The sequence below is a fragment of the Oncorhynchus keta genome, chromosome 18 (genome assembly GCF_023373465.1).
Source record: "Oncorhynchus keta strain PuntledgeMale-10-30-2019 chromosome 18, Oket_V2, whole genome shotgun sequence".
Lineage (NCBI taxonomy): Eukaryota > Metazoa > Chordata > Actinopteri > Salmoniformes > Salmonidae > Oncorhynchus > Oncorhynchus keta.
In genome coordinates, this window is record NC_068438.1 from 18,365,265 (window position 1) to 18,392,354 (window position 27,090).

The window sequence follows — 27,090 nt, forward strand, 5'->3', positions numbered from 1 at the left end:
TGGTCATTTATCTTTGCTTATTTGAGCTGTTCTTTCCATGATATGGACTTGGTCTTACCAAATAGGGCTATCTTCTGTATACACAACTGATTGGCTGAAACACAATAAGGAAAGAAATTCCACAAATGAACTTTTAACAAGGCACACCAGTTAATTTAAATACTTCCAGGTGACTACCTCATGAAGCTGGTTGAGAGAATGCCAAGAGTGTGCAAAGCTGTCATCAAGACAAAGGGTGGCTACTTTGAAGAAATATATTTGGATTTGTTTAACACATTTTTTGCTTACTACATGATTCCATATGTGTTATTTCATAGTTTTGAAGTCTTCACTATTATTCTATAATGTAGAGAATAGTAAAAATAAATCCTTGAATGAGTAGGTGGGTCCAAACTGTTGACTGGTACTGTGTATACACACATACAGTATATTATATATTTATTATACACACATACACAGCTCTGATTACGCGGCTTGGGGTGCAGTCTGGACCGGCAGCCTTGTGAGGGTACAGTCCTTGTGAGCAGCGGTGACCCGCATAGACGGCTGTGTTTTCCTCGAAGCGGGCAAAGAAGTTGTAGCTTGTCTGGGAGCGAGGCGTCGGTGTTTGCGACGTGGCTGCCTTTCCCTTTATAGTCTGTGATTGTCTGGAGTCCCTGCCACAAACACTGAGTGTACAAAACATTAGGAACACCTTCCTAATATTGAATTGCTCCCCCCTTTTCCCTCAGAACCATGTCAATTCGTCGTACATGGACTACAAGGTGTCGAAAGTGTTCCACAGGGATGCTGGCCCACGTTGAAGCCAGTGCTTCCCACAGTTGTGTCAAGTTGGCTGGAAACTGTTGAGAGTGAAAACCCCAGCAGCGTTGCAGTTCTTGAGGCACTAAAACCAGTGCACCTGGCACCTACTACCATACCCTGGTCAAAGGCACTTCAATGTTTTGTATTGCCCATTCATCCTCTGAATGGCACACATACACAATCTGTGTCTCAAGGCTTCAAAATACTCCTTTAACCTGACTCCTCCCCTTCATCTACACTGATTGAAGTGGATTTAACAGGTGACATCAATAAGAGATTATAGCCTGGATTCACGTGGATTCACCTGGTCAGTCTGTCACATAAAGAGCAGGCTTTCCTAATGTTTTGTACACTCTGGGTACAGCTTGTGTCTAAACCGTACGTGGGACTGTGGCTGGGAATTTGGGGGTGGTGTGGTCTCAAAATAATTTTACTCAGAACACTGAGTGATTAAAGGGGCTGTCTTGAATGTTTTGCAACTCAAAATAAAGTATCTGTTTTAAAGAACTGTGATCCAACGATATCATAATTGCAGTCTATATCAATCAGCGACTTATCATAAATGATGGTAGGTTAGGCCGTTAGTTCTTAACCATTTGGATGAAGTTGCCTGATGACTTCGTCAGAGTTGAAGTGATAACAGAGAGTCCTGGTGCAGTACACTATAGACGATTGCCGCCTGGGCCACTATAATCACGCCGTTGTTCAACTGGTCGTTCAGTACTTTACCGTGTCTGTTTAATTAAATGTTAAACACCGTTCTGACGTACTGAACCAACCCCAGGCAAATGCAACAGAGCACTGCGCCGTGACATTAATTAACTTATGGTGTGTTAGATACCACCAATATATTTTTGCCTTCCAATTTGGAGGAAGAAATACATAAATAAATTAAGAAATAATATAAATGAATGAAAGTGGGATTAATTATTTAAATAATTGTGTAACTATGTGTGCATTCATTCATCCATTTATATGTGCATGTATTTATTTATGCATTTATAATGATGGCATGTTTGGTCCTCCATAAAAAAAAAAACACATTTAGCATGATAATGTATAATGTTATTTACAAAACTGTTGTAATGTAGACAATTATACATTGGTTGTTCATATTTTGCTAGCACATGGGAGACCCCAGCAAATGCTCTGTGGTAATTGGCTACTGTCACCTCTCATTTTCCGTGACGACTATGTTTTTATCCAATCTGATTGGTTTGTGGGACTTGCTTACACGGCGGGAACTTCTAGCTAGCTTGTCAGGTATGTTTACAGTCAGCTAACAAGCGGTGTATATCAAATTTGTAGCTACAAAGGTAAATTAACACCATTCAAACATGAATTTCATTGATATTGTAAATAGCTAGATCGTTTATGATTGCTGAAAGTTGTGGTAGATGGAGGCTATACAAGCTAGCAAGGACAGCTAGCTAGTTACCTGGTACTTCAAATCACACATAAAAGTGAAAGCGGTTAAGGTTAGTTAGCTTAATCTTACTTTAAGAAGCAAGCAGTCTGTTTCCAGTAGCAAACGTTACATTTTAGCGCGTGATGTTAGTTTTACTGTGTGTGTTATGACACATAGCTTGCTAGCTCGATAAGCTACCGTAACGAGATGCAGAGACGTATATTTCGCAAAAAGCAAATAACTAGATCTAGCTAGTTAACTAGTCAGAGCCATATTGTGAGGGGGATGTGACCAATTGATTTGAATGATATTGTCAGCTGCAGCAACATGTAACGTTACTGGCTTCAAGCTTGTTTTGATTTTTTTTTCAGATAATATATCAGTTGGACAAGGCAGTCACCATGGCTGCTCCCCCAGTGGAGTACACCATAGGAGGGGTGAAGATACAGTTCCCTTGCAAAGCCTACCCCTCGCAGCTGGCCATGATGAACTCTGTAAGTGTGTAAGCATCACACACTTTTAACCATGGGTGATTTTCAAAAGTATTTTCTTGATTCCTCCTCCTCTCTCCTTGCCTTCTCCTTAAAAGGTCAGAGGGAAGCAAGGAGACTGGAGGATAAGATCTGAGGAGCGGACAACTTTTGAGATTCACCCCATATCCCATAAATACTGTATGCAGTTAGCCTACTCTGTGTTATCAGTCTGTTATTGAGTGTGTGACTGACTAACCCCTGTTTGTGTGATTGTCTCCCCAGATAGTGCGAGGGCTGAATCATGGACAGCACTGTCTATTGGAGAGCCCTACAGGGAGTGGCAAGAGCCTAGCCCTGCTCTGCTCTGCCCTGGCCTGGCAGCAGGCACAATATGGTAAGGGTGCTGTTTAGACAACTTCTTATGAGTTTTGATTCTTGGCTTATTTGCATTTGCAAGCAATACTTTATTTTACATTTCTGGTCCACATAAAGCATTACTGCATGTAGTGTATATTCAAGTGTAGCATATTCTGCAGCTGCATACTAGAATTCATCGTCTCTGAGGTTAACTGTGATGATTCCAGTATGTATGTCCTGTGTGTGTCCAGGTAAGCTTGAACAGGACGGCAGCAATCCTACAGAGGGTAAGAAGCCAGCTGTCACCACCCCCTGTCCGTGTGCCTGTCATAGCAAACCCGCCAGTGTCCCAGACAACAGGCCCAAAGCACTAGCCACTGTGGTGGTGGACCTCACAGGCTCACCGGAGGTAGTGATGGCACAGGGATCATCTTGTCCCACAGACCCAGGTAATCTTAGTTGAGAAATAGTAATAGTGAGATTCCTAACCACTTAGCCATCCACTATGTTGGTCAGTGTTAGAGGTCGACCGATTAATTGGAATGGCCGATTTCAAGTTTTCATAACAATCGGTAATCGGCATTTTTGGACGCCGATTATGGCCGATTACATTACACTCCTTGAGGAGACTGCGTGGCAGGCTGACTACCTGTTATGCAAGTGCAGCAAGGAGCCAAGGTAAGGTGCTAGCTAGCATTCAACTTATCTTATGAAAAATAATCAATCTTAACGTAATCACTAGTTAACTACATATGGTTGATGATATTACTAGTTTATGTAGCGTGTCCTGCGTTGCATATAATCGATGCGGTGCCTGTTAATTTATCATTGAATAAATTAACAGGTGATTTAAGCGCATTTGTGAAAAAAGCACTGTCGTTGCACCAATGTGTACTTGACCATAAATATCAATGCCTTTCTTAAAATCTATACACAAGTATATATTTTTAAACCTGCATATTTAGTTAATATTGCCTGCTAACATGAATTTCATTTTAACTATGGAAATTGTCACTTCTCGTTCTGTGCAAGCAGAGTCAAGGTATATGCAGCAGTTTGGGCCACCTGGCTCGTTCCACTGTGTGAAGACCATTTCCTCCTAACAAAGACCGTAATTAATTTGCCAGAATTGTACGTAATTATGACATAACATTGAAGGTTGTGCAATGTAACAGCAATATTTAGACTTCAGATCTAGATGCCACCCTTTAGCTAAATTACGGAACGGTTCCGTATTTCACTGAAAGAATGAACGTTTTGTTTTCGAAATGATCGTTTCCGGATTGGACCATATTAACCTAAGGCTCGTATTTCTGTGTGTTATTATAATTAAGTCTATGATTTGATAGAGCAGCCTGACTGAGCGGTGGTAGGCAGCAGCAGGCTCGTAAGCATTCATTCAAACAGCACTTTCCTGCGTTTGCCAGCAGCTCTTCGCTATGCTTCAAGCATTGCGCTGTTTATGACTTCAAGCCTATCAGCTCCCAAGATTAAGCTGGCAATACTAAAGTACCTATAAGAACATCCAATAGTCAAAAGGTATATGAAATAAAAATGGTATAGAGAGAAATAGTCCTATAATTCCTATAATAACCACAACCTAAAACTTCTTAACTGTGAATATTGAAGACTCATGTTAGAAGGAACCACCAGCTTTCATATGTTCTGAGCAAGGAACGTAAACGTTAGCTTTTTTAATATTGCACTTTCACTTTCTTCTCCAATACTTTGTTTTTTGCATTATTTAAGCCAAATTGAACATGTTCATTATTTATTTGAGACTAAATATATTTTATTGATGTATTATATTAAGTTAAAATAAGTGTTCATTCGGTATTGGGATGCCCAGGGGGTGAATATTTCTATTCTAACCCAGCACTAATAAAACGTATGATTCAACAAATGAAGGGCTTGGTGTTTATTTTATTAGTTGAATATAGTGTATTCATGCTGAGTTTGAACAGAAATGTGCACCCCGTTGGGATCCCCTCAGGGATGGATTGAGAAAACAAATCTGTACTGCATTGTAAGTCATACTCTCAATCCCCTAGCTCAGCTCAGTTTGTACATTTTTCAATTCAATACAAATGTTGATACCTTTGTCTTGGTCTGTTCAGTGCCCCCTCCACCAGAGGAGTACAAGCCCAAGTCTCTAGCCTCTCGTCTGTCTGACAAGGTCCAGACCTCCCTCACCTCCGAGGATGATGACTTCCAGCCTGATAGGAAACGCATCCGCACCCCTGCCATGGAGCAGAAGGTAGGACACCTTATAGAATGTCACGTATTTATATGGGTAGCCATATTAACAATAAGTTGAACCTTTCTGATTTGTCCCTGTTTCAAGTTCCAGGGTATACAAAATCTGCGTGTCTGCTGATTTTCAGTTATTTCCTGCCTTTCCTGCCTAAAGAAGTATTTGACATCTCAGGAACTACTTAAACAAGATATAAAGATCTTATAATCTATGCAGGCCTGTGCTGATAATGACACAATAATAACATCTCTGTTTCCCTCAGGGTCGTAAGAGGAGGTGCGTGGAGCCGGGAGTGGTGTTTATAGATGATGAGCCAGAAGGAGAGCGGCCAGTGCCTGGAGCACAGACCTGGACTGTGGAGCTGAGTACCCAGGCACAGACTATAGACCTGCCACTTGATAGAAACTGCTGTGTGAGTACATCTACTGTACCTTAACTAAGGATATGTTGCCAGTTGCCTGTGAGTGCTGATCTAAATTGATGGACCTTCTCCCTGAGGCGCACTATGTGAGTACTTATATTCTAAACTAAGGATATGTTGCTTTTTAATGCTGACCTAGGATCAGCTCAACTGATGGTAGGGCTGTGAAATATTTTGTGTATACCGGTACAGATCCACATACCAATATGGATTTTTACCGTCTACAAAGATATTTTGATACAGTGCTAAATTTAATGAAAAGTTCTACAAATTGGACTACTTTCCCAGGCAGTTGTGACCTAGTTCTGACCTTTCTTGATTTCCTATGTTTTTGTTATTTTGTATTGTTTAATATTTTACTGCGTTGTTAGGAGCTAGTAACATAAGTATTTCGCTGCACCTACATCTGGTAAACTGTGTATATGACCAATAAACTTTGATTTGATTTAGTTTGGTTGAGTATAAAACCATCAGAATGTAGAAAGTCTGTTCAAATCACTTAGAATTCATTTGTTTCCATCATAGGCTCATGCACTACTCATAAAACATATTTAGAACTGTTTTATTATTCAAAAACATAAAATAGTCACATACCGCCATACTGTTAATAAAAATAGGAAAATATTGTGATATGATAATTATTTTGGCCATATCGCCCAGCCCTAACTGATGGACCTGCCCCCTGAGGCACACTATTGTGTGAGTACATCTATTTTTAACTAAGGATATGTTGTTTTTTAATGCTGATCTAGGATCAGCTCAACTGACTACCACTTTTATGCCAACCATTAGAATCCATGAAGATAAATATTTTACTGTTGCTACCCAATTTTGGACCGCTAAGTACTACATTGTGTCCACTGGGTGGCAGCATAGCCTATTTAATTTGTGGCTGTGCTCCATTTGGCATTGTTCTCACATTTCTTGTGTGCCAAGTGAATGTGTCATGAAATATAGCTTGTGTTTAGGCTGCAGAAGGAGAAGGGGGTAAAAAAGAAATGAAGAGAGGTGGAAGGTGGAGAAAGTTCCCTCCCGCTGTTCTTCTTGTTTTCCCCAGCTGATAACTGAACGGCTCCTCTCTGCTGTGAACTGCTGACTGAAGTCATGAATGGGGCTCTTTTATGGGATAGAGCTCCAGTTTTAATTAAGAGGGTTTGCCTCGCCGCTGATCTGTGAAAGCCAGGGATAAATATTGAATGGAGTTTACCTGCTGGTTACTGAGCCCTGGGACCTAAAGGGATAAACACATGCTTTCTGAGGAGGGAAGGCTGGTAGTCCTTCAGGGGGCCCCACAACCTCATCACACCTGTACCAGTTGCAGACCAGGGTGCATCCCAAATGGGGCCCTATTGCATACACAGTCCACTGTGGGCCCTGTTAAAAAGTAATGCACTATATAGGGAATAGCGTGCCGTTTGAGATTCACTCCAGAGCAGAGGGGTGATGGCTAGTTTGTGTCATGTCTCCTAAGGTATTTGATCAGGATGGCACTGCAGTCATCTTTTTGAGACTTAGTCAGTCTGTGTGTGTTTATGTGCACCCCACCTCCCACTGGAATGCATTCCGAACCTTAAAGGCTGAGGACTGAGGAGCAAATTGGCGTCCAGCGAGTGGCACCAGAGAGCCAGCCTGTCCCCGCCAAACCCCCACCACCATCACCTGGCCCCCCGGAGTGTGAGATTCCTGTCTCTCAAGTGTCAGCTGTACAATGCTGAAACTCAAAGGCACACAGGGCTGGAATCGGCTAGGTCTACGAGGCCAAAAGTATAAGGAGTGACTGAGAACCACACCAACACCTACATCCAGGGCATGGTTTTGACTGTCGCTGCCCTGACAATAAGGATGACTCTAGTACGGTTTGAAACATACCAAGTGATATCTTTGAGGGGTTTTCTTATGAACACTGTAGGGAGAAGCCACAAGCAAGGAAATAGGGTGACATTTGGGAGGCCGCTTCTGTGAGTTAAGGGGATAAAGAACCCTGAGCTGACATGATGAATAAACAGAGGGGCCTCTAGGGTCCCCTAGTAGGATCAGGTTACAGCAGGGCCAGATCATTGGAACAGACTAGTCGGCTTTGCGGCTCCGCTACTCACCTGGGCAACAGAGCCTGATCACCTTACCACCTGCTGCTGCCACGTTAACTAGGCCCCTCCGCATATCCCTCCTTCTACGGCGAGATCATGGCAAATAATGACTTATTCATCGACAGGTGGGAGGATGGGGTCACTGCTGAAAAGAGACCCTTGTCAAGAGGCAGCAGCAGGAAACTGCTGACAAGGGTATCCCTTTACATGCCTGTCCCCATCCAAGGTGCAGACTGACACGGTTTGGGGCTTCGCTGGGCTCATAGGAGCGAGCAGACACCCCCTGGAATGGAATGTAGATAACTAACTAACAGGGCCTGATGGTGTTGGCTACCCTCTGCAACAGGCACACATCGTCTCATTCATTCAACACTGGACAATTCCACCCATCACTGCTGCCTGTTGCCCCATGTGTGATGCTGAGAGTGAACAGGTATTCACTCTCAATCAAGGGAAAAGTGGCTGAGCTCAGTTAGGGTCCCCTAACACACATTGTAATATTGGATGGTTGGAGAAGGAGCACTAAGGAGGGTTACCTGAACCGCCTGGGCCCTCTAGTCTCAACTGAAGCACCACAGGCTCAGCAAGCTTGATCTGCTGGCAGAGAGGTGTAACACACACCCTGAGCTTTCCTTTATACGGTGAGGGATATAAACCGGTTGGTGCCAGATTGTAAAAGATGGAAGAGAGTGAGGGATTTCTTATTATTGTAAAAGCAGGACTTATGCAGTTACTAAGCTTAAGGTTTATGTTAGTGTTATTGAAAGGGTTGGAGTGTCCCACTTTAAAGAGCTCACCACCTGACTGGTATTGGTTTCAGCAGCGCTGTCGGCTACGCTTCACCTGTGTGTCAAGAGAAAGGGACACCACACATCCACTGTGGTTACTGACAGCCAATTAAAAAGCAGCTACACTTTCACATCCCCAACAATGGCCACCTATCAGCCTTCAGTAGTCAGAGAATGTCATCTAACCATGGCTGACAGGCAGTATTATGTGTTTACACATTCTTGCTATACTTTCCTATATGTTAACTACTAGAACATATAGAGTTCACCAGTTGTCCGGTATTGGTCATTAACTTTTTTTATAGTGAGCAATGTAAAATTGAAGAGAACTCTCTTGATATCTTGTTCTTTTATCTTCTTTCTCCCCCCATCTCTTCCTTCATGTGTCCACCAGTCCCCCATGCTGTCCTGCTCTCTCTGCCCCTGTGCCTCATCCAAAGGCGGCCAGAATGGAGCCCCGTGGAAGTCTTCAAAGGAGAAGGACAAAGAGGGCAAGAAGAAACAAGTCCCCAAGATCTTCTTTGGCACGCGCACCCACAAACAGATCACTCAGGTCGCCCACGAGATGAAGCGTACGCTCTACTCTTCCGCCCCCATGACCATTCTGTCCAGTAGGGACCACACCTGTGTTCACCCAGAGGTGGTGCCTCATTCCAACCGCAACGAACGCTGCAAGGAACTGCTGGAAGCCAAGAATGTGAGTAGAGTATAGACACACAGCACATACAGACCTACACATACATAGACCTAATACACACATAGGGTTGCAAAGGGAGGGTATATTTCTAGAAACTTTTCTAAGTTTACCAGTAAACTTCTAGAAAATTGGTATCTTTCAACGATTTTATATAATCTATCACAAGACACATGGTGGTCCTTTTTGGTGCTTCAGATCTGTAGAGGAGTCTAATTATATGTGTCCTTATTAAACATTAATAATTAAATATGATTTTCAAATACAAAATAGAATGACAAATCTGTAAAACATTTTCCTAAATCTAAACCATCAACGTAGTGAGTATCATTGGTGTTTAATATGAGGGTTTCAGAATGATATCCTTTATATATATTTTTACACACTTATGTTTTTGACTATGTCAGTATGTATTTGACTATGTCAGTATGTATTTGACTATGTCGGTGTGTATTTGACTGTCAGTATGTATTTGACTGTGTCAGTGTGTATTTGACTATGTCAGTATGTATTTGACTGTGTCAGTGTGTATTTGACTGTCAGTATGTATTTGACTATGTCAGTGTGTATTTGACTATGTCAGTGTGTATTTGACTATGTCAGTGTGTATTTGACTATGTCAGTGTGTATTTGACTATGTCAGTGTGTATTTGACTATGTCAGTGTGTATTTGACTATGTCAGTGTGTATTTGACTATGTCAGTGTGTGTTTGACTATGTCAGTGTGTATTTGACTATGTCAGTGTGTGTTTGACTATGTCAGTGTGTGTTTGACTATGTCAGTGTGTGTTTGACTATGTCAGTGTGTGTTTGACTATGTCAGTGTGTGTTTGACTATGTCAGTGTGTGTTTGACTATGTCAGTGTGTGTTTGACTATGTCAGTGTGTGTTTGACTATGTCAGTGTGTGTTTGACTATGTCAGTGTGTGTTTGACTATGTCAGTGTGTGTTTGACTATGTCAGTGTGTGTTTGACTATGTCAGTGTGTATTTGACTATGTCAGTGTGTATTTGACTATGTCCGTGTGTGTTTGACTATGTCCGTGTGTATTTGACTATGTCAGTGTGTGTTTGACTATGTCAGTGTGTGTTTGACTATGTCAGTGTGTGTTTGACTATGTCAGTGTGTATTTGTTAATATTTCGGCATCAAACTGGTGGCAGTGGGAAAATAGACAATAGTTGGAAAAGTTGCAGAGTTAATTGAAAATAATGCAATTGTTTATTATTTTTAAATTAATAAGGCTATTTTCTCTTGAACCGTCTGGTCTATCTGCTAGAAACTCATGGCCAATATAATAATAATAAATAATAATAATAATAATAATAATAATATTATTATTATATTATTATTATGGCCAATATAGACACAGATATAAAAAATGAATACATTTTTTAAGTGATTCAAGTGATTTAATATTTCCTCTTAATTACTGAAGATTCCGGTAATTTTGGTAAACTACAGTTTGCTTTGCAACCCTATACACACTTGTTTTTCGATAAAACCTGGAATTTTAACTGACTACTGTCCAATTGCTGGCCCGCTTCCCCAACCTCTGACTCACCTACCGCCATTCTTTGTAGTAACATGGTGTCCTCCTTAGTGTCACCAATAGGGTCTTGTTGTGTAGAGCCGAGGTCAAGGCCTCTTGCCCTGCTCCACCCTAAGGCTTAGACCCGCTCAGCTCCTACATAGGCTACGTTAATGTTGCCCTGTTACCTCTCAATGGAGGTGGTTGGGCCTGAATTGGATTCTTTTGGATGGAGATTTACCCCAATCCAAATGTGAAAACCAACTCTTCCTCAGAAATGGAAACACACACACCTCCAATCCTGAGTTTGATTGGTGTTTCTAATCCCAGTGACAGACACTTAAAGTGTGAATTCGAGCTGCCTCTGAGCTCTAGAAAGAAAGGATTCGTAACCCCACCCCACAGTTAAAGGACAGGCAGACAACCCCCATCACCGTCGCCCCGGGTGGCAATTACATAATATCCCCAATTGGTCAGACAGACTCTCTAGCAGGACGATGAGGATTCAGACTGATGGGAGACTCTTTATAGTCAGTGTTACGGTCCTATCTCCTGTTCTCCTCAAGGTAAGGTGTCTAGTGTAATGAGCACCTATTACTCACACATACACACACAAATGTGAGACTGTCCGTATAATAAGCCCCTATTGCGCTGTCACCAGAGGTGTCTATCTGTCCTGTCTGCCTCTGTCTAATGTGACAGTGTCACATCCTGATCTGTTACAGAGAGTGGGTGTCCCCGCGACAACCCCAGAGGATAGAATGACCACAGCTCGATTGCACTCATCCTACTTCAACCAGCCCTGTTTATCGCTCCGCCCCCTCCACTCTCCAGTCACCTAGGCCCTGTCTAAGGCCAGTCTCTTGTTACTGCACTATACAGCCCACCTTCTGGCTTCGACTGAGCTCAATTGTGTTAAGACTCCTCTGTTGTGCTTTCTCTTTTTGTGGAGTCATGAAGTCAAATCGCACCCCTAAGCTGCCATTGCCCGAAAATAACAATTACTTGAGTGGATGCTAGTCCTTTCACCTTCGCCACACACACGTACAAACACACACACACACACACTGAACTGTTTGAAACAAAACTGTTTTAAGTGCCGAAGTTTATCCTTGATGTCTGGCAGAAAGTGAGGGCTCACCCACCGCTTTGATAGCTGCTTTTCCATGCCTTTGGCGGTAACGGAGTATAGTCATCACGTGTGTGTCACCGGGGAGCTGCCTGGTTGTGGCATGGTGGTATTTGAGGCGCCTCTGATGACCAGGTAATGGGCCTTCTGACATATACACACTCAATATAGGCTGATGCCAACATCAACTCTTCTGGCATTACCAATATCTCAGGGAATTTGTTACAATATTGTTTGGGGCGAGGGTAAATTCCAGCCAACAGACTCATGTACTATGTGTGTAAACCACGATGAAGTTTTTTTTGACCAAAGTGTCGGTTCTGAGAGGTCCTCAAGGTCACCAGTGTGCTGAACTAAATAACTTTCATTTGTGTATTGTCAAGGATGAAAACAACTCCTCCTCTCTCTTTTTCCTACCACACGCAGGGCGTGTCGTGCCGCTTCAAAAACGGCGTGCACAAGATGCAGGACCAGAACGCTTTGCAGTGGGTCCATGGTCTCCACCAGGCCTGGGACATAGAGGACCTGGTTCGGCTGGGGGGCCGGCTGAGGGCCTGCTCCTACTACGCTGCAAGGGACCTCATGCAGGAAGCCTGTATCGTCTTCTGTCCCTACAACTATCTACTGGACCCCCTCATCAGGGAGAGCGTGAGTCTGGGGCTTGGGTGAGGAGGATGCAAGGTGGGGCGTGGGATGGAGGGAATTGTTGTTTGAGTAAGAGGAGTGAGGGATGAGGATGTAGGCCAGAATAAAGGTGGTTTCACACAATTGAAGTATAGATGTGTTCTCCTTTACTTTTAGCTGAACATATTCCTTGACCACCACCTGGTCAAACCCACTGCATGTCTACTGGGGGAGAAAAGGAGTGAGGGGAGGCTGTCTCTGTATGTCATATTTTCCCCTCCTCCCCTTCCCCTCTACTCCCCTGCAGATGCAGATCAACCTGAAGGGTCAGATTGTGGTTCTGGATGAGGCCCACAACATAGAGGAATGTGCCAGGGAGAGTGCCAGCTACACCCTGAACAAACCCCAGCTGCTCTCTGCCAGGGAGGAGCTGGACGGCATGGTGACCCATAACATCAGACGCTCCAACCACGAACCCCTACGTGCCTTCTGCTGCTCCCTGCTCAAGTAAATAGACCCTAACCTGGAGTTAGATAGATCCTAACCCCTCTAGGTAGACCCTAAAACCTCTGGGTAGACCCTAACCCCTCTAGGTAGATCCTAACCCCTCTAGGTAGACCCTAACCCCTCTGGGTAGACCCTAATCCCTCTGGGTAGACCCTAACCCCTCTAGGTAGACCCTAACCCCTCTTGGTAGACCCTAACCCCTCTTGGTAGACCCTAACCCCTCTAGGTAGACCCTAACCCCTCTAGGTAGACCCTAACCCCTCTGGGTAGACCCTAACCCCTCTAGGTAGACCCTAACCCCTCTGGGTAGACCCTAACCCCTCTAGGTAGACCCTAACCCCTCTGGGTAGACCCTAACCCCTCTAGGTAGACCCTAACCCCTCTAGGTAGACCCTAACCCCTCTAGGTAGACCCTAAAACCTCTGGGTAGACCCGAACCCCTCTAGGTAGACCCTAACCCCTCTTGGTAGACCCTAACCCCTCTTGGTAGACCCTAACCCCTCTGGGTAGATCCTAACCCCTCTGGGTAGACCCTAACCCCTCTGGGTAGACCCTAACCCCTCTAGGTAGACCCTAACCCCTCTGGGTAGACCCTAACCCCTCTTGGTAGACCCTAACCCCTCTAGGTAGACCCTAACCCCTCTAGGTAGACCCTAACCCCTCTAGGTAGACCCTAACCCCTCTTGGTAGACCCTAACCCCTCTAGGTAGACCCTAAAACCTCTGGGTAGACCCTAACCCCTCTGGGTAGACCCTAAAACCTCTGGGTAGACCCTAACCCCTCTGGGTAGACCCTAACCCATTTAGGTAGACCTTAACCCCTCTAGGTAGACCCTAACCCCTCTGGGTAGACCCTAACCCATTTAGGTAGACCCTAACCCCTCTAGGTAGACCCTAACCCCTCTGGGTAGACCCTAACCCATTTAGGTAGACCCTAACCCCTCTAGGTAGACCCTAACCCCTCTGGGTAGACCCTAACCCATTTAGGTAGACCCTAACCCCTCTAGGTAGACCCTAACCCCTCTGGGTAGACCCTAACCCATTTAGGTAGACCCTAACCCCTCTAGGTAGACCCTAACCCCTCTGGGTCTTCTGCTGCAGCCTGCTCAAGTAAGACCCCCCTACTGAAACTACAGCAGTGTTTCTCTACCTGTCTATTCCTGGTGCATGTTTTTCTTTCTAGGCCAACACAAGCACAACTGGTCTACTAATCAACACGTCTTGGTTAAACATTTATTTAAATGTAATCAATACTTCTAAAGAATATCTTCACTAGACTTTCCTCAATATCAAACAGTAGTTCTAAGATGGCTGCCTCTCATGGCTGTCTCTTCCTCCTGTGGTGTAGCTGGATGCAGGAGAGCTGCAGTGTTCTGGCTGAAAGGGAGTATGAGATGTCTTGTAAGGTGTGGAACGGCAAGGAGGTTCTAGGACTCTTCCACACCATGGGCATCACTGCTGACACTTTTGCCATGCTGCAGGTCAGATAATGTTGTTGACCACCTAGGTCTCCTCTCACCTGTCTCTCTGTCTCAGTCCCTGTCTTTTTGATCTCTCTCACCTTCACCCCTTTTTCCTTTTTGTTGCAAGGTTTGTGTGTTTAGAAAGGAGGTCTACAGCATCTCTCTCTCCCCCATCTCTCTCCCTCCCTCATCTCTCTCTCTCCCCCATCTCTCTCTCCCCCATCTCTCTCTCTCCCTCCCTCCTCTCTCTCCCTCCCTCATCTCTCTCTCTCCCCATCTCTCTCTCTCCCCCATCTCTCTCTCTCCCCCATCTCTCTCTCTCCCCCATCTCTCTCTCTCCCCATCTCTCTCTCCTCCCCATCTCTCTCTCCTCCCCATCTCTCTCTCCTCCCCTCATCTCTCCCTCCCTCATCTCTCCCTCCCCCATCTCTCTCTCTCCCCCATCTCTCTCTCTCCCTCCCTCATCTCTCTCTCTCCCTCCCTCATCTCTCTCTCTCTCCCTCCCTCATCTCTCTCTCTCTCCCTCCCTCATCTCTCTCTCTCCCCCATCTCTCTCTCTCCCTCCCTCATCTCTCCCCCGGTATAGAAACACCTGGCAGCGGTGTTGGAGAAGGAGGAGCGAGTTGGGCTGGTGAACGGGAGGGAGGACACCGTGGAGGTCCCCACCATCAGCTCAGCCAGCTCCTCTGTCCTCAAGAGTCTCTTCATGGTGCTGGACTTCCTCTACAGGGACAAGAGCAGGTCAGAGGCAGTCTGTGAACAAGTCTTTAACAATCAGTCAATATTTGTATTGTCCTAATTGGAAAATGTGTATTGTAGTCAGGGTGGAAAAACAAGAGCAACACAACAACATACTACAAAATACATTATGCAAACACTTTTCGATCACCGACGAAGACTTCTGTCCTGGTCATGTTCCCGTGGTCAGGTTTGCAGAGGACTACCGCGTGGCACTGCAGCAGTCCTACGCCTGGACCACTGCTCCAGACGTAGCAGATGCTCAGGGCTTCTTCGCCAGGCCCAACCGCCGACGCCACAGTGCCAAGACCAAGACCCTCGTACACACACTCAGCTTCTGGTGCCTCAACCCTGCTGTGGTGAGTAGCAGGGAGGATGTACTGTATACTGTTTATTTGGTGGGGAAAGTACCTGTTACTGATAAGTAGCGTATTATTATATTACTTTGTCCTAAGGGGTGTGGTCTTTGTGTGTGTATGTGTGTGCGCGCGTGGCAGGCGTTCTCAGACCTTTCGGACAGTGTTCACAGCATCGTGTTGACCTCAGGCACATTGTCTCCTATGGGATCCTTCTCCTCAGAACTGGGGGTCAAGTTCTCTATCCAGCTAGAGGCCAGCCACGTCATCAGCAAGTCACAGGTCAGTAGAAATCTCTGCCTTCATTTCAGGTGTTATGGGTAGTGATTTTATCATAGTATCCAGAAACAGTCTGATTGATGGTTAACTGCTCAGAAAGGAACTCCCTACCACTGAGGAAGTACAGTCCCCGCTCAGCCCAGTCAAAACTGTTCGCTGCTCTGGCCCCCCAATGGTGGAACAAACTCCCTCACGACGCCAGGACAGCGGAGTCAATCACCACCTTCCGGAGACACCTGAAACCCCACCTCTTTAAGGAATACCTAGGATAGGATAAAGTAATCCTTCTCACCCCCCTTAAAAGATTTAGATGCACTATTGTAAAGTGGCTGTTCCACTGGATGTCATAAGGTGAATGCACCAATTTGTAAGTCGCTCTGGATAAGAGCGTCTGCTAAATGACTTAAATTAAATGTAATGGAACTGGACTATGTAGCCAAGCAAAAAAAGCCCAAATGAATAAGATTTGACTGAGTCTTGTCCTTCGTGAATTTTATCCTGACAGAAGGGCCCCCTCAATGTATAAACAGTCACATCCTGCATACTTGTCAGTTGGTATACCCCTGCTCAGTGTGTTCAGTCAGTGTCTGACGTGTCCCTGTCCTTCCGCCAGGTGTGGGTGGGTACGCTGGGCTCTGGCCCCCAGGGGAGGAAGCTGTGTGCCACCTTCCAGCATGCTGAGACCTATGCCTTCCAGGATGAGGTGGGAGCCCTGCTGCTTCGGGTCTGCCAGGCCGTTGGAAGGGGAGTGCTCTGCTTTTTGCCCTCCTACAAGGTAAAGTTAGTTAGTGGAGGATTGAAATATTTCCAATTGATTTTTGTTTTCCGTATGCAAAACGTTTTGCTTAAGAACCACTGAGCTGATGTGATCCTTCACTCACCACTCTTTCTCTTACCGTTTACCACCAGGAGGGGCTAGAGACCACATATTGAGTTTGAATGTTTTAATGTACTCTCATGCTATCCTTGCTGTGTATAAGCAAATTTGGCACAACTGGTATGAGAAGGAAGTTGAGTTAATAAGTAGAGAGTAGAGACATTTTGTTTGATTTCAACAGAAAGATACATAAGATGTCGGGGCGGCAGGGTAGCCTAGTGGTTAGAGCGTTGGACTAGTAACCGCAAGTTCAAACACCCGAGCTGACAAGGTACAAATCTGTCGTTCTGCCCCTGAACAGGCAGTTAACCCACTGTTCCTAGGCCGTCATTGAAAATAAGAATTTGTTCTTAACTGACTTGCCTGGTTAAATAAAGGTCAAATAGAAAAATAAAAAATAAATGTCGCCGACAGACATATATATGCCATTTAGCAGACGCTTTTAGCTTTTAGCAGACATGGCAGCTCTGCTTCTTATATCACATTTACATAAGTATTCATACCCTTCAACTTTGTTGGAGCAACTTTGGCAGCGATTACAGCCTTGAGTCTTCTTGGGAATGACGCTACAAACTTGGAGAGTTTCTCCCATTCTGCAGATCCTCTCAAGATTTGTCAGGTTGGATGGGGAGCGTCGCTGCACAGCTATTTTCAGGTTTCTCCAGAGATGTTTGATCGGGTTCAATTCCGGGTTCTGGCTGGGCCACTCAAAGACATTCAGAGACTTGTCCTGAAGCCTCTTCTGCGTTGCCTTGGCTGTGTGCTTAGGGTTGTTGTCCTGTTGGAATGTGAACCTTCGCCCCAGTCTGAGGTTCTGAGAGCTCTGAAACAGGTTTTCATCTCTTCAGCAGGTTTCCTTCTCTAGACACCCGAGGGCTCCCGAGTGGGGCAGCGGTCTAAGGCACTGCATCTCGGTGCAAGAGGCGTCACTACAGACCCTGGTTCGTAACCAGGCTGTATCACATCCGGCCGTAATTGGGAGTTCCATAGGCCTGCGCACAATTGGCCCAGCGTTGTCCGGGTTTGGCCGAGGTAGGCCGTCATTGTAAATAAGAATTTGTTCTTACCTGACTTGCCTAGTTAAATAAAGATTAAAATAAAAATAGACAGGTGTGTGCCTTTCCAAATCTTGTCCAATAAATTGAATTTACCACAGGTGGACTCTAATGAAGTTGTAGAAACATCTCAAGGATGATCAATGGAAACAGGATGCGCCTGAGCTCAATTTCGAGTCTCCTAGCAGAGGGTCTGAATACTTATGTAAACAAGGTATTTCTGTTTTTGAATTTTATACTTTTGCAAAAATGTCTAAACCAGTTTTCGCTTTGTCGTTATGGGGCATTGTGTGTAGATTGATGAGGATTTTTTTTCTATTAAATCCATTTTAGAATAAGGCTGTAACAGAACAAAATGTGGAAAAGGTCCAGGGTTCTGAATACTTTCTGAAAGGACTGTACACTTTAATAATGTTTACATACGGTTTTACTCGTGTTTTATGTATATACTGTATTCTGCTGTGTTCTAGTCAATGCCACTGACATTGCTCATCCTAATATTGATATTTTTCTTAATTCCATTGAGATTTGTGTGTGTTGTTGTGAATTGTTAAATACGGCTGCACTGTTGGAGCTAGGAACACAAGCATTTTGCGACACCCACAGTAACATCTGCTAGATATGTGTATGTGACCAATAAAATTAGATTTTGATTTGAGTGACAAAGAAAGAGGTCCTAAGAGTCCATATATGGTGAGCAGCTGTAATGTAGAGTTAATGGGTATCTCTTAAATAGCGGTAAGCTAACAAATACCTTACATAAAACCCTGTATCCCCTTTCAGTTAACCAGACACTTCTAAGGGCCCGTTGATAAATACTCGGTCCTCCTCTGATTGTTATGCTTTCCTGCATCAATCATAGATTTCCATTCGGTCTCTGTCACCAGTCCACTTATGGCCCAGCTGGCTCACTCATGTCACTGTTGGCGTTTTGGAGCTCACACGTGCACACATACGAGAGTGTTACATGTGAAGGTGTGTTAGCGTTTTTGCACAGCGCTGCATACCTTTGTGTGGCCACTTGTGTGTCTGTTTAGTGTCTTACATTGCACTCATTCTTTATGCTTATATACAATAGGTCTATGGTTTGTATTTGACCCTTTGATGTTGTCAAAGCTCCAGCTTTTCCTCTTGCTGACTATCCAGTTGAGACTATATCAATGATATCAGAATATGAAAGGAAAGCTGACAGTCTCTTCCTAGGATCCAGTTTTGTCTCTTTCCCCTCTCATTTCCCCCCCAGCCATGACGCCAGGCGGGCAGAGACAGCCGCAGAACAACTCTGGGTGGATATTGTGTATTATTGATGGCTAGTGTAGGAGCTCTATGCCCTCTGTGCATTAATATTTAATGTGCAGACATTCGGAGCTTAAAGATGAAGAGATGAGGGGCTACTTGGGGTATTAATTGGAGAGTCTGAGGCCCTCTGGAGCCGGTGAGTCGTGTGTGTGTGAGACAGAGGATGGGTCATCTCCAGGCTCACCTCTTGTCAGTGTGTCTGGGTGATGCCTATCGGAGAGGCTGCAGTACTGAGAAACAGGCCACATTCACACAAAGGCCGTAGAGGCGTCCTCCTTCCCTCTCGGCTCTGTCTGTCGCCCTCTGACAGATACACACATTCCTGGCAGACACACTCTGAATGTGCATACGCCCACAGGACATACATTACAACTCAAGAACACACAGTTAAAGGTTCTCTCTCTCACGCTTGCACGCACGTGTGTGTGTGTGTGTGTGTGTGTGTGTGGGCATACACACACTCTCATGCAGACATTACACACTCAGACATCTCCAAGAGCCCTCCTGGAACTGTGGTTTGTAGCACTTGAGCCTCAACAGCCCCCCAGTTAATGCCCATTAAAACCACGGTACCCCTCTGCCCGCGCCTCGCCGTCTGGACGCACCGCTAGAGGAAAGGGACAAAACACACCGTTAGGGTTGGGGAGGGAGGGGTGGAGAGGTGGGTTTATTAAAAAGTGGGATTTGCAGAGGTGAAAAGATTGCAGGGAAACGCAAGATGCTTTTAAAGCAGATTGAGATAAGGGCCATTAGGGGTGATGTCGCCTAGTTGTCTGTGTGAAGACACAGCCGCGCTGGCGCCTGAAGGGGGCTGAGGAGGAGGCTGGGGGCATGCTCTCACACACACACACACACACACACACCCTGCTGTCTCCCAGCCACACTTAGAGATTATTACTCAGCTGAAGGTGTGCGGTCATCTCTACAGTGTGTGTTTGTGGGCCACCTTGCTCAGACAGGCACATATCTGTCTTTAAAGTTCCAGCTGAGATGATGTTTTATATGTTCTTTTACAGTGGGAACTTGAGGTGCGCTGCTGTTGTGGTCTAAATGTTTCACTAAGCTACAGTGTTAAAGGGGAATTCCACTCAAACTATATTTTGATATTTGTTTCATTAGTCCACTGTTGATACAGTCCCAAAATGTATAATTCAAGGCTACAACATGTCTCCCGTTAATGTTTAATAAATACTACCGTCGCCCAAGACCAACTCCATTATTTATCAGGCGCTAGGAGAAAAGTGACGTGTCGCAACACAGCCCACCGACACTGGGGGGGAGCGGAAAGAGGTGAAATATGGAGATTTTGGGGGCATGGAGGGAGCGAAGACGTGCGAAAGAGAGAGGAAGTGTACAATTCAATGCCTAAGAGTGACACTCGACCCTCCAGACCAGACAACGCAGAGATCTGGCCCACTCTACCATGCTGAGCGACTCGCTCACACACATACACCATACCCAGAAATCACCATGAATTATTCACTGTTAGTTGTGCCTGTTTGTTACTCTGAGACTGGCTAAATACTGTAGTCCTCCTCATTCCATGTTGTTGCGTGGACCAACAGCATCTCAGGACTGCTGTGGAACCTTATGGCATGTTTTGAATGAGGGGCCATGCTAGCACTGCCCTGCTGGAGAGCCAGTGGTTGTGGACTACACATTGCCACTAGGGGCCGGGGGTTTGATTCCCATGTTTTGAATGAGGGGCCATGCTAGCACTGCCCTGCTGGAGAGCCAGTGGTTGTGGACTACACATTGCCACTAGGGGCCGGGGGTTTGATTCCCATGTTTTGAATGAGGGGCCATGCTAGCACTGCCCTGCTGGAGAGCCAGTGGTTGTGGACTACACATTGCCACTAGGGGCCGGGGGTTTGATTCCCATGTTTTTAATGAGGGGCCATGCTAGCACTGCCCTGCTGGAGAGCCAGTGGTTGTGGACTACACATTGCCACTAGGGGCCGGGGGTTTGATTCCCATGTTTTGAATGAGGGGCCATGCTAGCACTGCCCTGCTGGAGAGCCAGTGGTTGTGGCCACTGCATGTGTTTTTGAATGAGGGGTTGTGGACACATTGCCACTAGGGGCGGGGGTTTGCTGAGGGGCCATGCTAGCACTGCCCTGCTGGAGAGCCAGTGGTTGTGGACTACACATTGCCACTAGGGGCCGGGGTTTGATCCCCATGTTTTTAATGAGGGGCCATGCTAGCACTGCCCTGCTGGCGGGGGTTTGATTCCCATGTTTTGAATGAGGGGCCATGCTAGCACTGCCCTGCTGGAGAGCCAGTGGTTGTGGACTACACATTGCCACTAGGGGCCGGGGGTTTGATTCCCATGTTTGCAACCTTCAGTTTCTATTTCCTTCATATTTGTCTAAATTTAGTACAATACTGTTAAATTCAAAAGGAGCCATTTTACTTCGAAATGTGTGTGTGGTGGTTTGTCCTCTGTGGGGGTACACTGGGTCGTTCCTGTTGTGTTTGTGCACCTGGGCGCCAGCCGAGTGTGCAGATTGACATTTGCCGTAGCGCTTCAGCAGACCGCCCCAGACCGATGTGGGCCCAGTAGATACACCACCTCCCTGTCAGATAATGCCCTTAAATGAGTCATGAAGGCGAAGTTACACACACACACACCATGGCACACGATGGCATCCTTCCAGTCATACTCTCTGTACTACGTGTGAACTCAGACACATACACTCTACACAGGTCCTCTCTTTGATATTCATAGGTTGCTTGTACATAGTTCTTGCAACATTTCATTAGCTGTCATTAGTTTGGTTGGATCAGTTGGAGGTCAAGGTGAGCTGTCTGGCAGAGGAAGCGAGTCTTGATGAATAGCTAGGTGATTTTCACTTGTCTGCCTGCCTTTCCATAGAGTAGTGTAGCACAGTCTCCTCTCCTAGACCTAGCCAACCCTCCTTGGCTCCTCGTCTCCCTGCCAGGTCCCCATTGTCCGGTCTAAGTCACGAGCTCTGATGGTCGGCTAATGAGTAGCAACCTAGCGGTGCCGAAAGCCCTGGTCTGCCCTAGAAAGCCTATGGCCAGAATGGCCAAACAAAATGTTTTTAGATGGATGTTACCATGATCCTTTGCGTTTTTGGAGGGGGCATTCAGCCCACTGAGGTATAAGGTTCAGCGATATGGCGCGCTTCAAATTCAAATACTTCCGGCTTCATGCACCATTGGTTGCATAGGAATACGTGGATGATGTCAGCGCTGTCACTAGCTACTGGTTTTAATGTTTATGCTCCCTGCCTATTCTCTGCCCTGCCTCGCCTCGTCGCCTTTCAACCTGGCTCTACTCAGTCAAGATTAAGGAAAATCTGCTCAATATTAAATGGCAGCATCAGTCAGGGCAACGAGACACCGAGTATTTGTCCCAAATGGCACCCTGTTCCCTATCAAGTACACTACTTTTATGGCCCGACTCAAAAATATTGCACTATATATGGAGTAGGGTTCTATTTGGTTCACAGCCAGAGTGATGTTTACTCTTAGTGTCTGAGAGATAAAAGCATTAGGGACCATTACCCTGGGCCCTGCTGCAAGCCAAGGGGCTCCTGCTGGAGTGGCACTGACTGGATTGTATTTCGCCCCCCGCTTTTATAAGGGCTTTACAAATTACAGCTCAGGGAATGTAAACAACAAGCTCTGTACGTTTGTGCTGTTCAAGTACATGTGTTCCTTCTGTGTCTCAAATGGGACCCTACTCCCTATATAGTGCACTACTACCATGTCCCATAGGCCTCTGGTCAAATGTAGGGAATAGGGTGCCATTTGTGAAGCATACCCTGTGTTTTAAGAGCCCTGGCTGGCCTTTTATTATTGGGTTACGCTTCCCTTGTTATCAGGTTACTCGCTGTTCCCTGGCAGAGGTTTACGTCGGCTACATAAAGAACAATCCAAGATGCTGACTACAGTGACCCAGACCATCAATTAGATCAGCAAGAGAGTGAACTTCGCATGTCTCCTCTCCCCTCCTTGCTGGGAGCTTTTTCACCCTCTTTTTCCCCCCTTCTTCCTCCTTGAATCGGCCTCTCCTCTGGTCTTCCTCAAGTGCAGCATGGAAGATAAGATGTTTTGTTTCACATCCTAAAGTACATAACATTTAATAATTCACCCATTGTCAGTCAGGATTGGATCGAAAGCAATTGTTGGGACAACCGGTTTTATGGAGGAGTTGTGGTGGTGGTTGACGAATGAAAAGCTGCTAAAAGAGCAGCGGGGGGCCTTGTCGATGTAACGCTGAGGCTTCTGTGAAAGTGTCATGTTTTATTGATGGAAACTTTTCTGTTTCCCGGCCCTCCCGTTTGTTTTGTGGCGCTAAGCGAGGCGACCTGATGAAATCTGCCTCTGCTTCATTTCACAATCACAGGCAGGCTGTAGCTAGTCAGTCACCTTAGTGTGCCAGGAACTAGAGGAACCATCCATCCACCCTCTTGTAATGTTTCATTTCCCATTTCTCACTTTGTTAGAGTAACCTACTAACTGCTTATCTAATTTTTTCGTACATAATTATTTGATCTAAACCACGTACTGCCTGGATTCTTTTTGGGTATCTGATGAGTACGCCGCTGCTCACTGACAGTAAACGGCACGTTTACACTTAACAAGGGACAGGGGGATAACTGGGCCCAACACCCCCTCCTCCCTTTCAGCTCTCTCCCCATCTCTCTCTTTGAATTTCTCTCTTTCGGTCAATCTCTCTGTCCTAGTCTCTCTCTGTATCTCACTTAACAGGGACAGCAAGGCCTGTATGAAAATCCCCTCTGTTTCGGCCTTCCCCCTGTAGCCAGGAGCAAACCCAGCCCTGTTGCCCTGTTGTGAGAAGTTTTCCTGCTGACTGCAAGACACAAATAACTTCTACTTAACCCTTCGAACACATTTCCAAACCAATGAATAAGCTCTTTGATTGTGAAGCCATGTGAACAATCCGCTGTGGTGGAGACATGACTAGATCTCTGCTAGGAGCTGACGAGAGGGCTTTTAGATCAATGTTCCTCCCAGGAGAGACCGTGAATTTTGCACTAACCACAGCTACAGTGATTTTATTACGGATGGAGGAGGAGAGGAGTTTAAACGCTTCAACTTTGTGGAGGAAGGGGAGGGGTGGGGGGAACTGAGCCATGGGAGGGCAAAAAGGGGAGAGCGGCTGGCTGGGGGGTTGGGGGCGGAGGAGCTTCACGTGCCATCATGCTGTGAACTTTGTTTCAGACTTTAAGACACACACACACACACATACCTGCAGTATCTGGATGCCAAGCTGTCAGGACAGTGTACTGTACTGTGTATCCCTGAACAGAATCAAGGTGCACCCACTAACTCTAAAAACAGTTTAGAGTTGTAGAAAGGAAACCTATTTCTCTGTATGTCATGTGAGAGGAGTATATTATGCTGCTATGTGAAAGGTTTTCTCAGGGTGCTCTAATGTGGACCACATTTCTTAGTCTAATATGGCCCTAGTTTTTCCTCCTGTTTACTGTAGTCTCAACTCCTGCTCTGTTGCTTCATTAGGTCATTAACTTCATTGGGATAGGGGGCACATTTTCACTTTTGGATGAAAAGCGTGCCCAGGGTAAACTGCCTGCTACTCAGTCCCAAATGCTAATATATGCATATTATAGTAGTAGTATTGGATAGAAAACACTCTGAAGTTTCTAAAACTGCTTGAATGATGTCTGTAAGTGTAACAGTACTCATATGGCAGGCAAAAACCTGAGAAAAAATCCAACCAGGAAGTGGGAAATCTGAGGTTTGTAGTTTTTCAACTCAGCCCCTATTGACGATAGTGGGATATTGGTCATCTTGCACTTCCTAAGGCTTCCACTAGATGTCAACAGTCTTTAGAACGTTGTTTCAGGCGTCTACTGTGAAGGGGGGCTGAATGAAAGGGGAATGAGTCAGAGGTCTGCCAGCAGTCACGCACGGTCATGTGAAAGTTACCTCGCGTTCCATTGCTTTTCTACAGACAAAGGAATTCTCCGGTTGGGACATTATTGAAGATTTATGTTAAAAACATCCTAAAGATTGATTCTATACATCGTTTGATATGTTTCTACGACCAGTAATATAACTTTTTGGACTTTTCCCAGACAGGTTAATACCCATGTGAAGAATAGCTTCTATCCCATAGTGGTGCCAAGCATGATTCATGTTAGCACCAATTGATAGTTTATTTATTTATTTATTGGAAGGTTATGTAGTGTTGACTTCAGGAATTTGCTGATGACTGAGTTTGGAAAATTAGTAACAAAAATATAAATTTAAAAAGATATGAACAAATCACATTGTTTAATATTGTTGATGCATGCATGAAGCCCTGATCAATTTGCTGGTTTTCTGTTTTCCTAGATGCTGGACAAGCTGCGTGACCGCTGGACCAACACAGGGCTGTGGGAGAAGCTGGAGGAGAGGAAGACTGTGATCACAGAGCCTAGAGGAGGAGGGAAGGGAGACTTTGATGAGCTGCTGCAGGTGTACTATGATGCCATCAGAATCAGTGGAGAGTTTGCAGGGGACAGAGGTGAGACTGGGCTGTGTCTCTTTATTTCATTCTATCTCTCGCTCTCTTCTTCTCTCTGTCTCTATCTTTGTCTGTCTATCTCTTCTCTGCCAGGGATTACAGAGCACCAATTTGTTAATTCAGCACTGAGTAGCTGTGCACAAACAGTTATAAAATGTTTGGTGTTGGGTACCTTTGGTGTTCTTTCTGCCCCCCTCAGATGGAGCTCTGCTGATGGCAGTATGTAGAGGGAAGGTGAGTGAAGGACTGGACTTCACAGACGACAACGCCAGAGCAGTGGTCACCATCGGCATCCCCTTCCCCAACATCAAGGACCTGCAGGTAAGAACCAGAGACCGAGGTCAGAGGTGGCTCAACATCTTGGTGGTGAGTCTCATCGGGTCTGTTTAACAGCAGAGGACCCAGAGGGACAGAGAGAGACCCATGTTTACAGTTGTCCAGCCAGTCACATACAGGTGGAGAGACCACCTCCCTCCTGCAGGTTAGACTTTGCGTTTCACAGAATCTGCTGGGTGCCAATGTATTTTCCTACAGACCTCCAGTGCCAACCCTGAAAACGTTCTGTTCTGTACACAGGTGCACACACACAAACAAAAAGCATATCCTCCTCTTTTTTGGTGATCTGTAAAATAATCTCAGTGATTGTTCTGTTAGATAGAGCTGACCGTTGTTTCTACCCTCCTCCTCCTCTCTCCCTCCTCTCCATCCTTCCTTACCTTTTTGTCAGGGCTCAGTGTTGCCTATAAATCAGTCTGATACCAGCTTTCTGGGTACACAGTCTGAATGAAAGCACTGCAAACACTTGTAAAGTTCTCTTACAAGCCAGATAATATATAGCATTTTAACTTACTATAAGTTGTCTGTGTGATTGTTCCTTTGAGTTGAAAGAAATGTCCACAGGAAAGTACTATTATTATTTAACATTTCAAAACGCTGGTAATGCTGTGGAGATTTCCATCACCTTGTACATGCCCAAAACCATGTAAACCGCTTTGACTTTGGTTGGCATGCATGCATCACGTGTACTTTCATCATTGTGTGCATGCCTTACGTGATGATGAGCAAATTATGATAGCCACACACAGAGACATGCAGGTTAATTTTGTCTCATATTTCCACCCAAAATAAGGACGAAATCACCAGACAACAGGTAAGTTCAAATGAAGTTTGTGATGAGCAGGTCAAGGTTGCGAGGCCCGACATCAGTATTTAGCCTTATGTAGCCCGCTCGCAGCTCCCTTTTGAGTAGCCCTTGAGGGATGGGAGATGGCTAGATGTGGCCGAAGACTGGAGAGAGCTATGGGCTCCCCCTGTCCTTCTCATGCTGAGAAACAGGTTCACCCAATAGCACAGCAGATCTTTTCTGTTAAATTCTCTCTCCTTTCCTCTTCTCTACTGAGTAAATAGGATAAATGGCAGGTCACA

At 45.4% G+C, this 27,090-nt stretch overlaps 1 protein-coding gene across 3 annotated transcripts in view; it reads left to right on the plus strand.

The window, feature by feature from the left end:
* The first annotated feature begins 1,963 nt into the window (after positions 1–1,963).
* LOC118397386 (Fanconi anemia group J protein homolog) overlaps positions 1,964–27,090 on the plus strand; it is a 114,825-nt gene continuing 89,698 nt past the window's right edge. For all 3 annotated transcript variants that reach the window (XR_008067931.1, XM_052467518.1, XM_052467519.1), the window contains exons 1-16: positions 1,964–2,067; positions 2,584–2,706; positions 2,968–3,079; positions 3,294–3,491; positions 5,160–5,299; positions 5,559–5,708; positions 8,987–9,289; positions 12,372–12,593; positions 12,877–13,076; positions 14,424–14,556; positions 15,125–15,279; positions 15,467–15,635; positions 15,774–15,914; positions 16,525–16,686; positions 25,494–25,665; positions 25,865–25,986. Coding sequence is in view for 2 of the 3 variants with exons in the window: in XM_052467518.1 (XP_052323478.1) it covers positions 2,614–2,706; positions 2,968–3,079; positions 3,294–3,491; positions 5,160–5,299; positions 5,559–5,708; positions 8,987–9,289; positions 12,372–12,593; positions 12,877–13,076; positions 14,424–14,556; positions 15,125–15,279; positions 15,467–15,635; positions 15,774–15,914; positions 16,525–16,686; positions 25,494–25,665; positions 25,865–25,986 (2,472 nt within the window). In the remaining variant the exon portion in view is untranslated. The remainder of the gene's footprint in view (positions 2,068–2,583; positions 2,707–2,967; positions 3,080–3,293; positions 3,492–5,159; positions 5,300–5,558; positions 5,709–8,986; positions 9,290–12,371; positions 12,594–12,876; positions 13,077–14,423; positions 14,557–15,124; positions 15,280–15,466; positions 15,636–15,773; positions 15,915–16,524; positions 16,687–25,493; positions 25,666–25,864; positions 25,987–27,090) is intronic.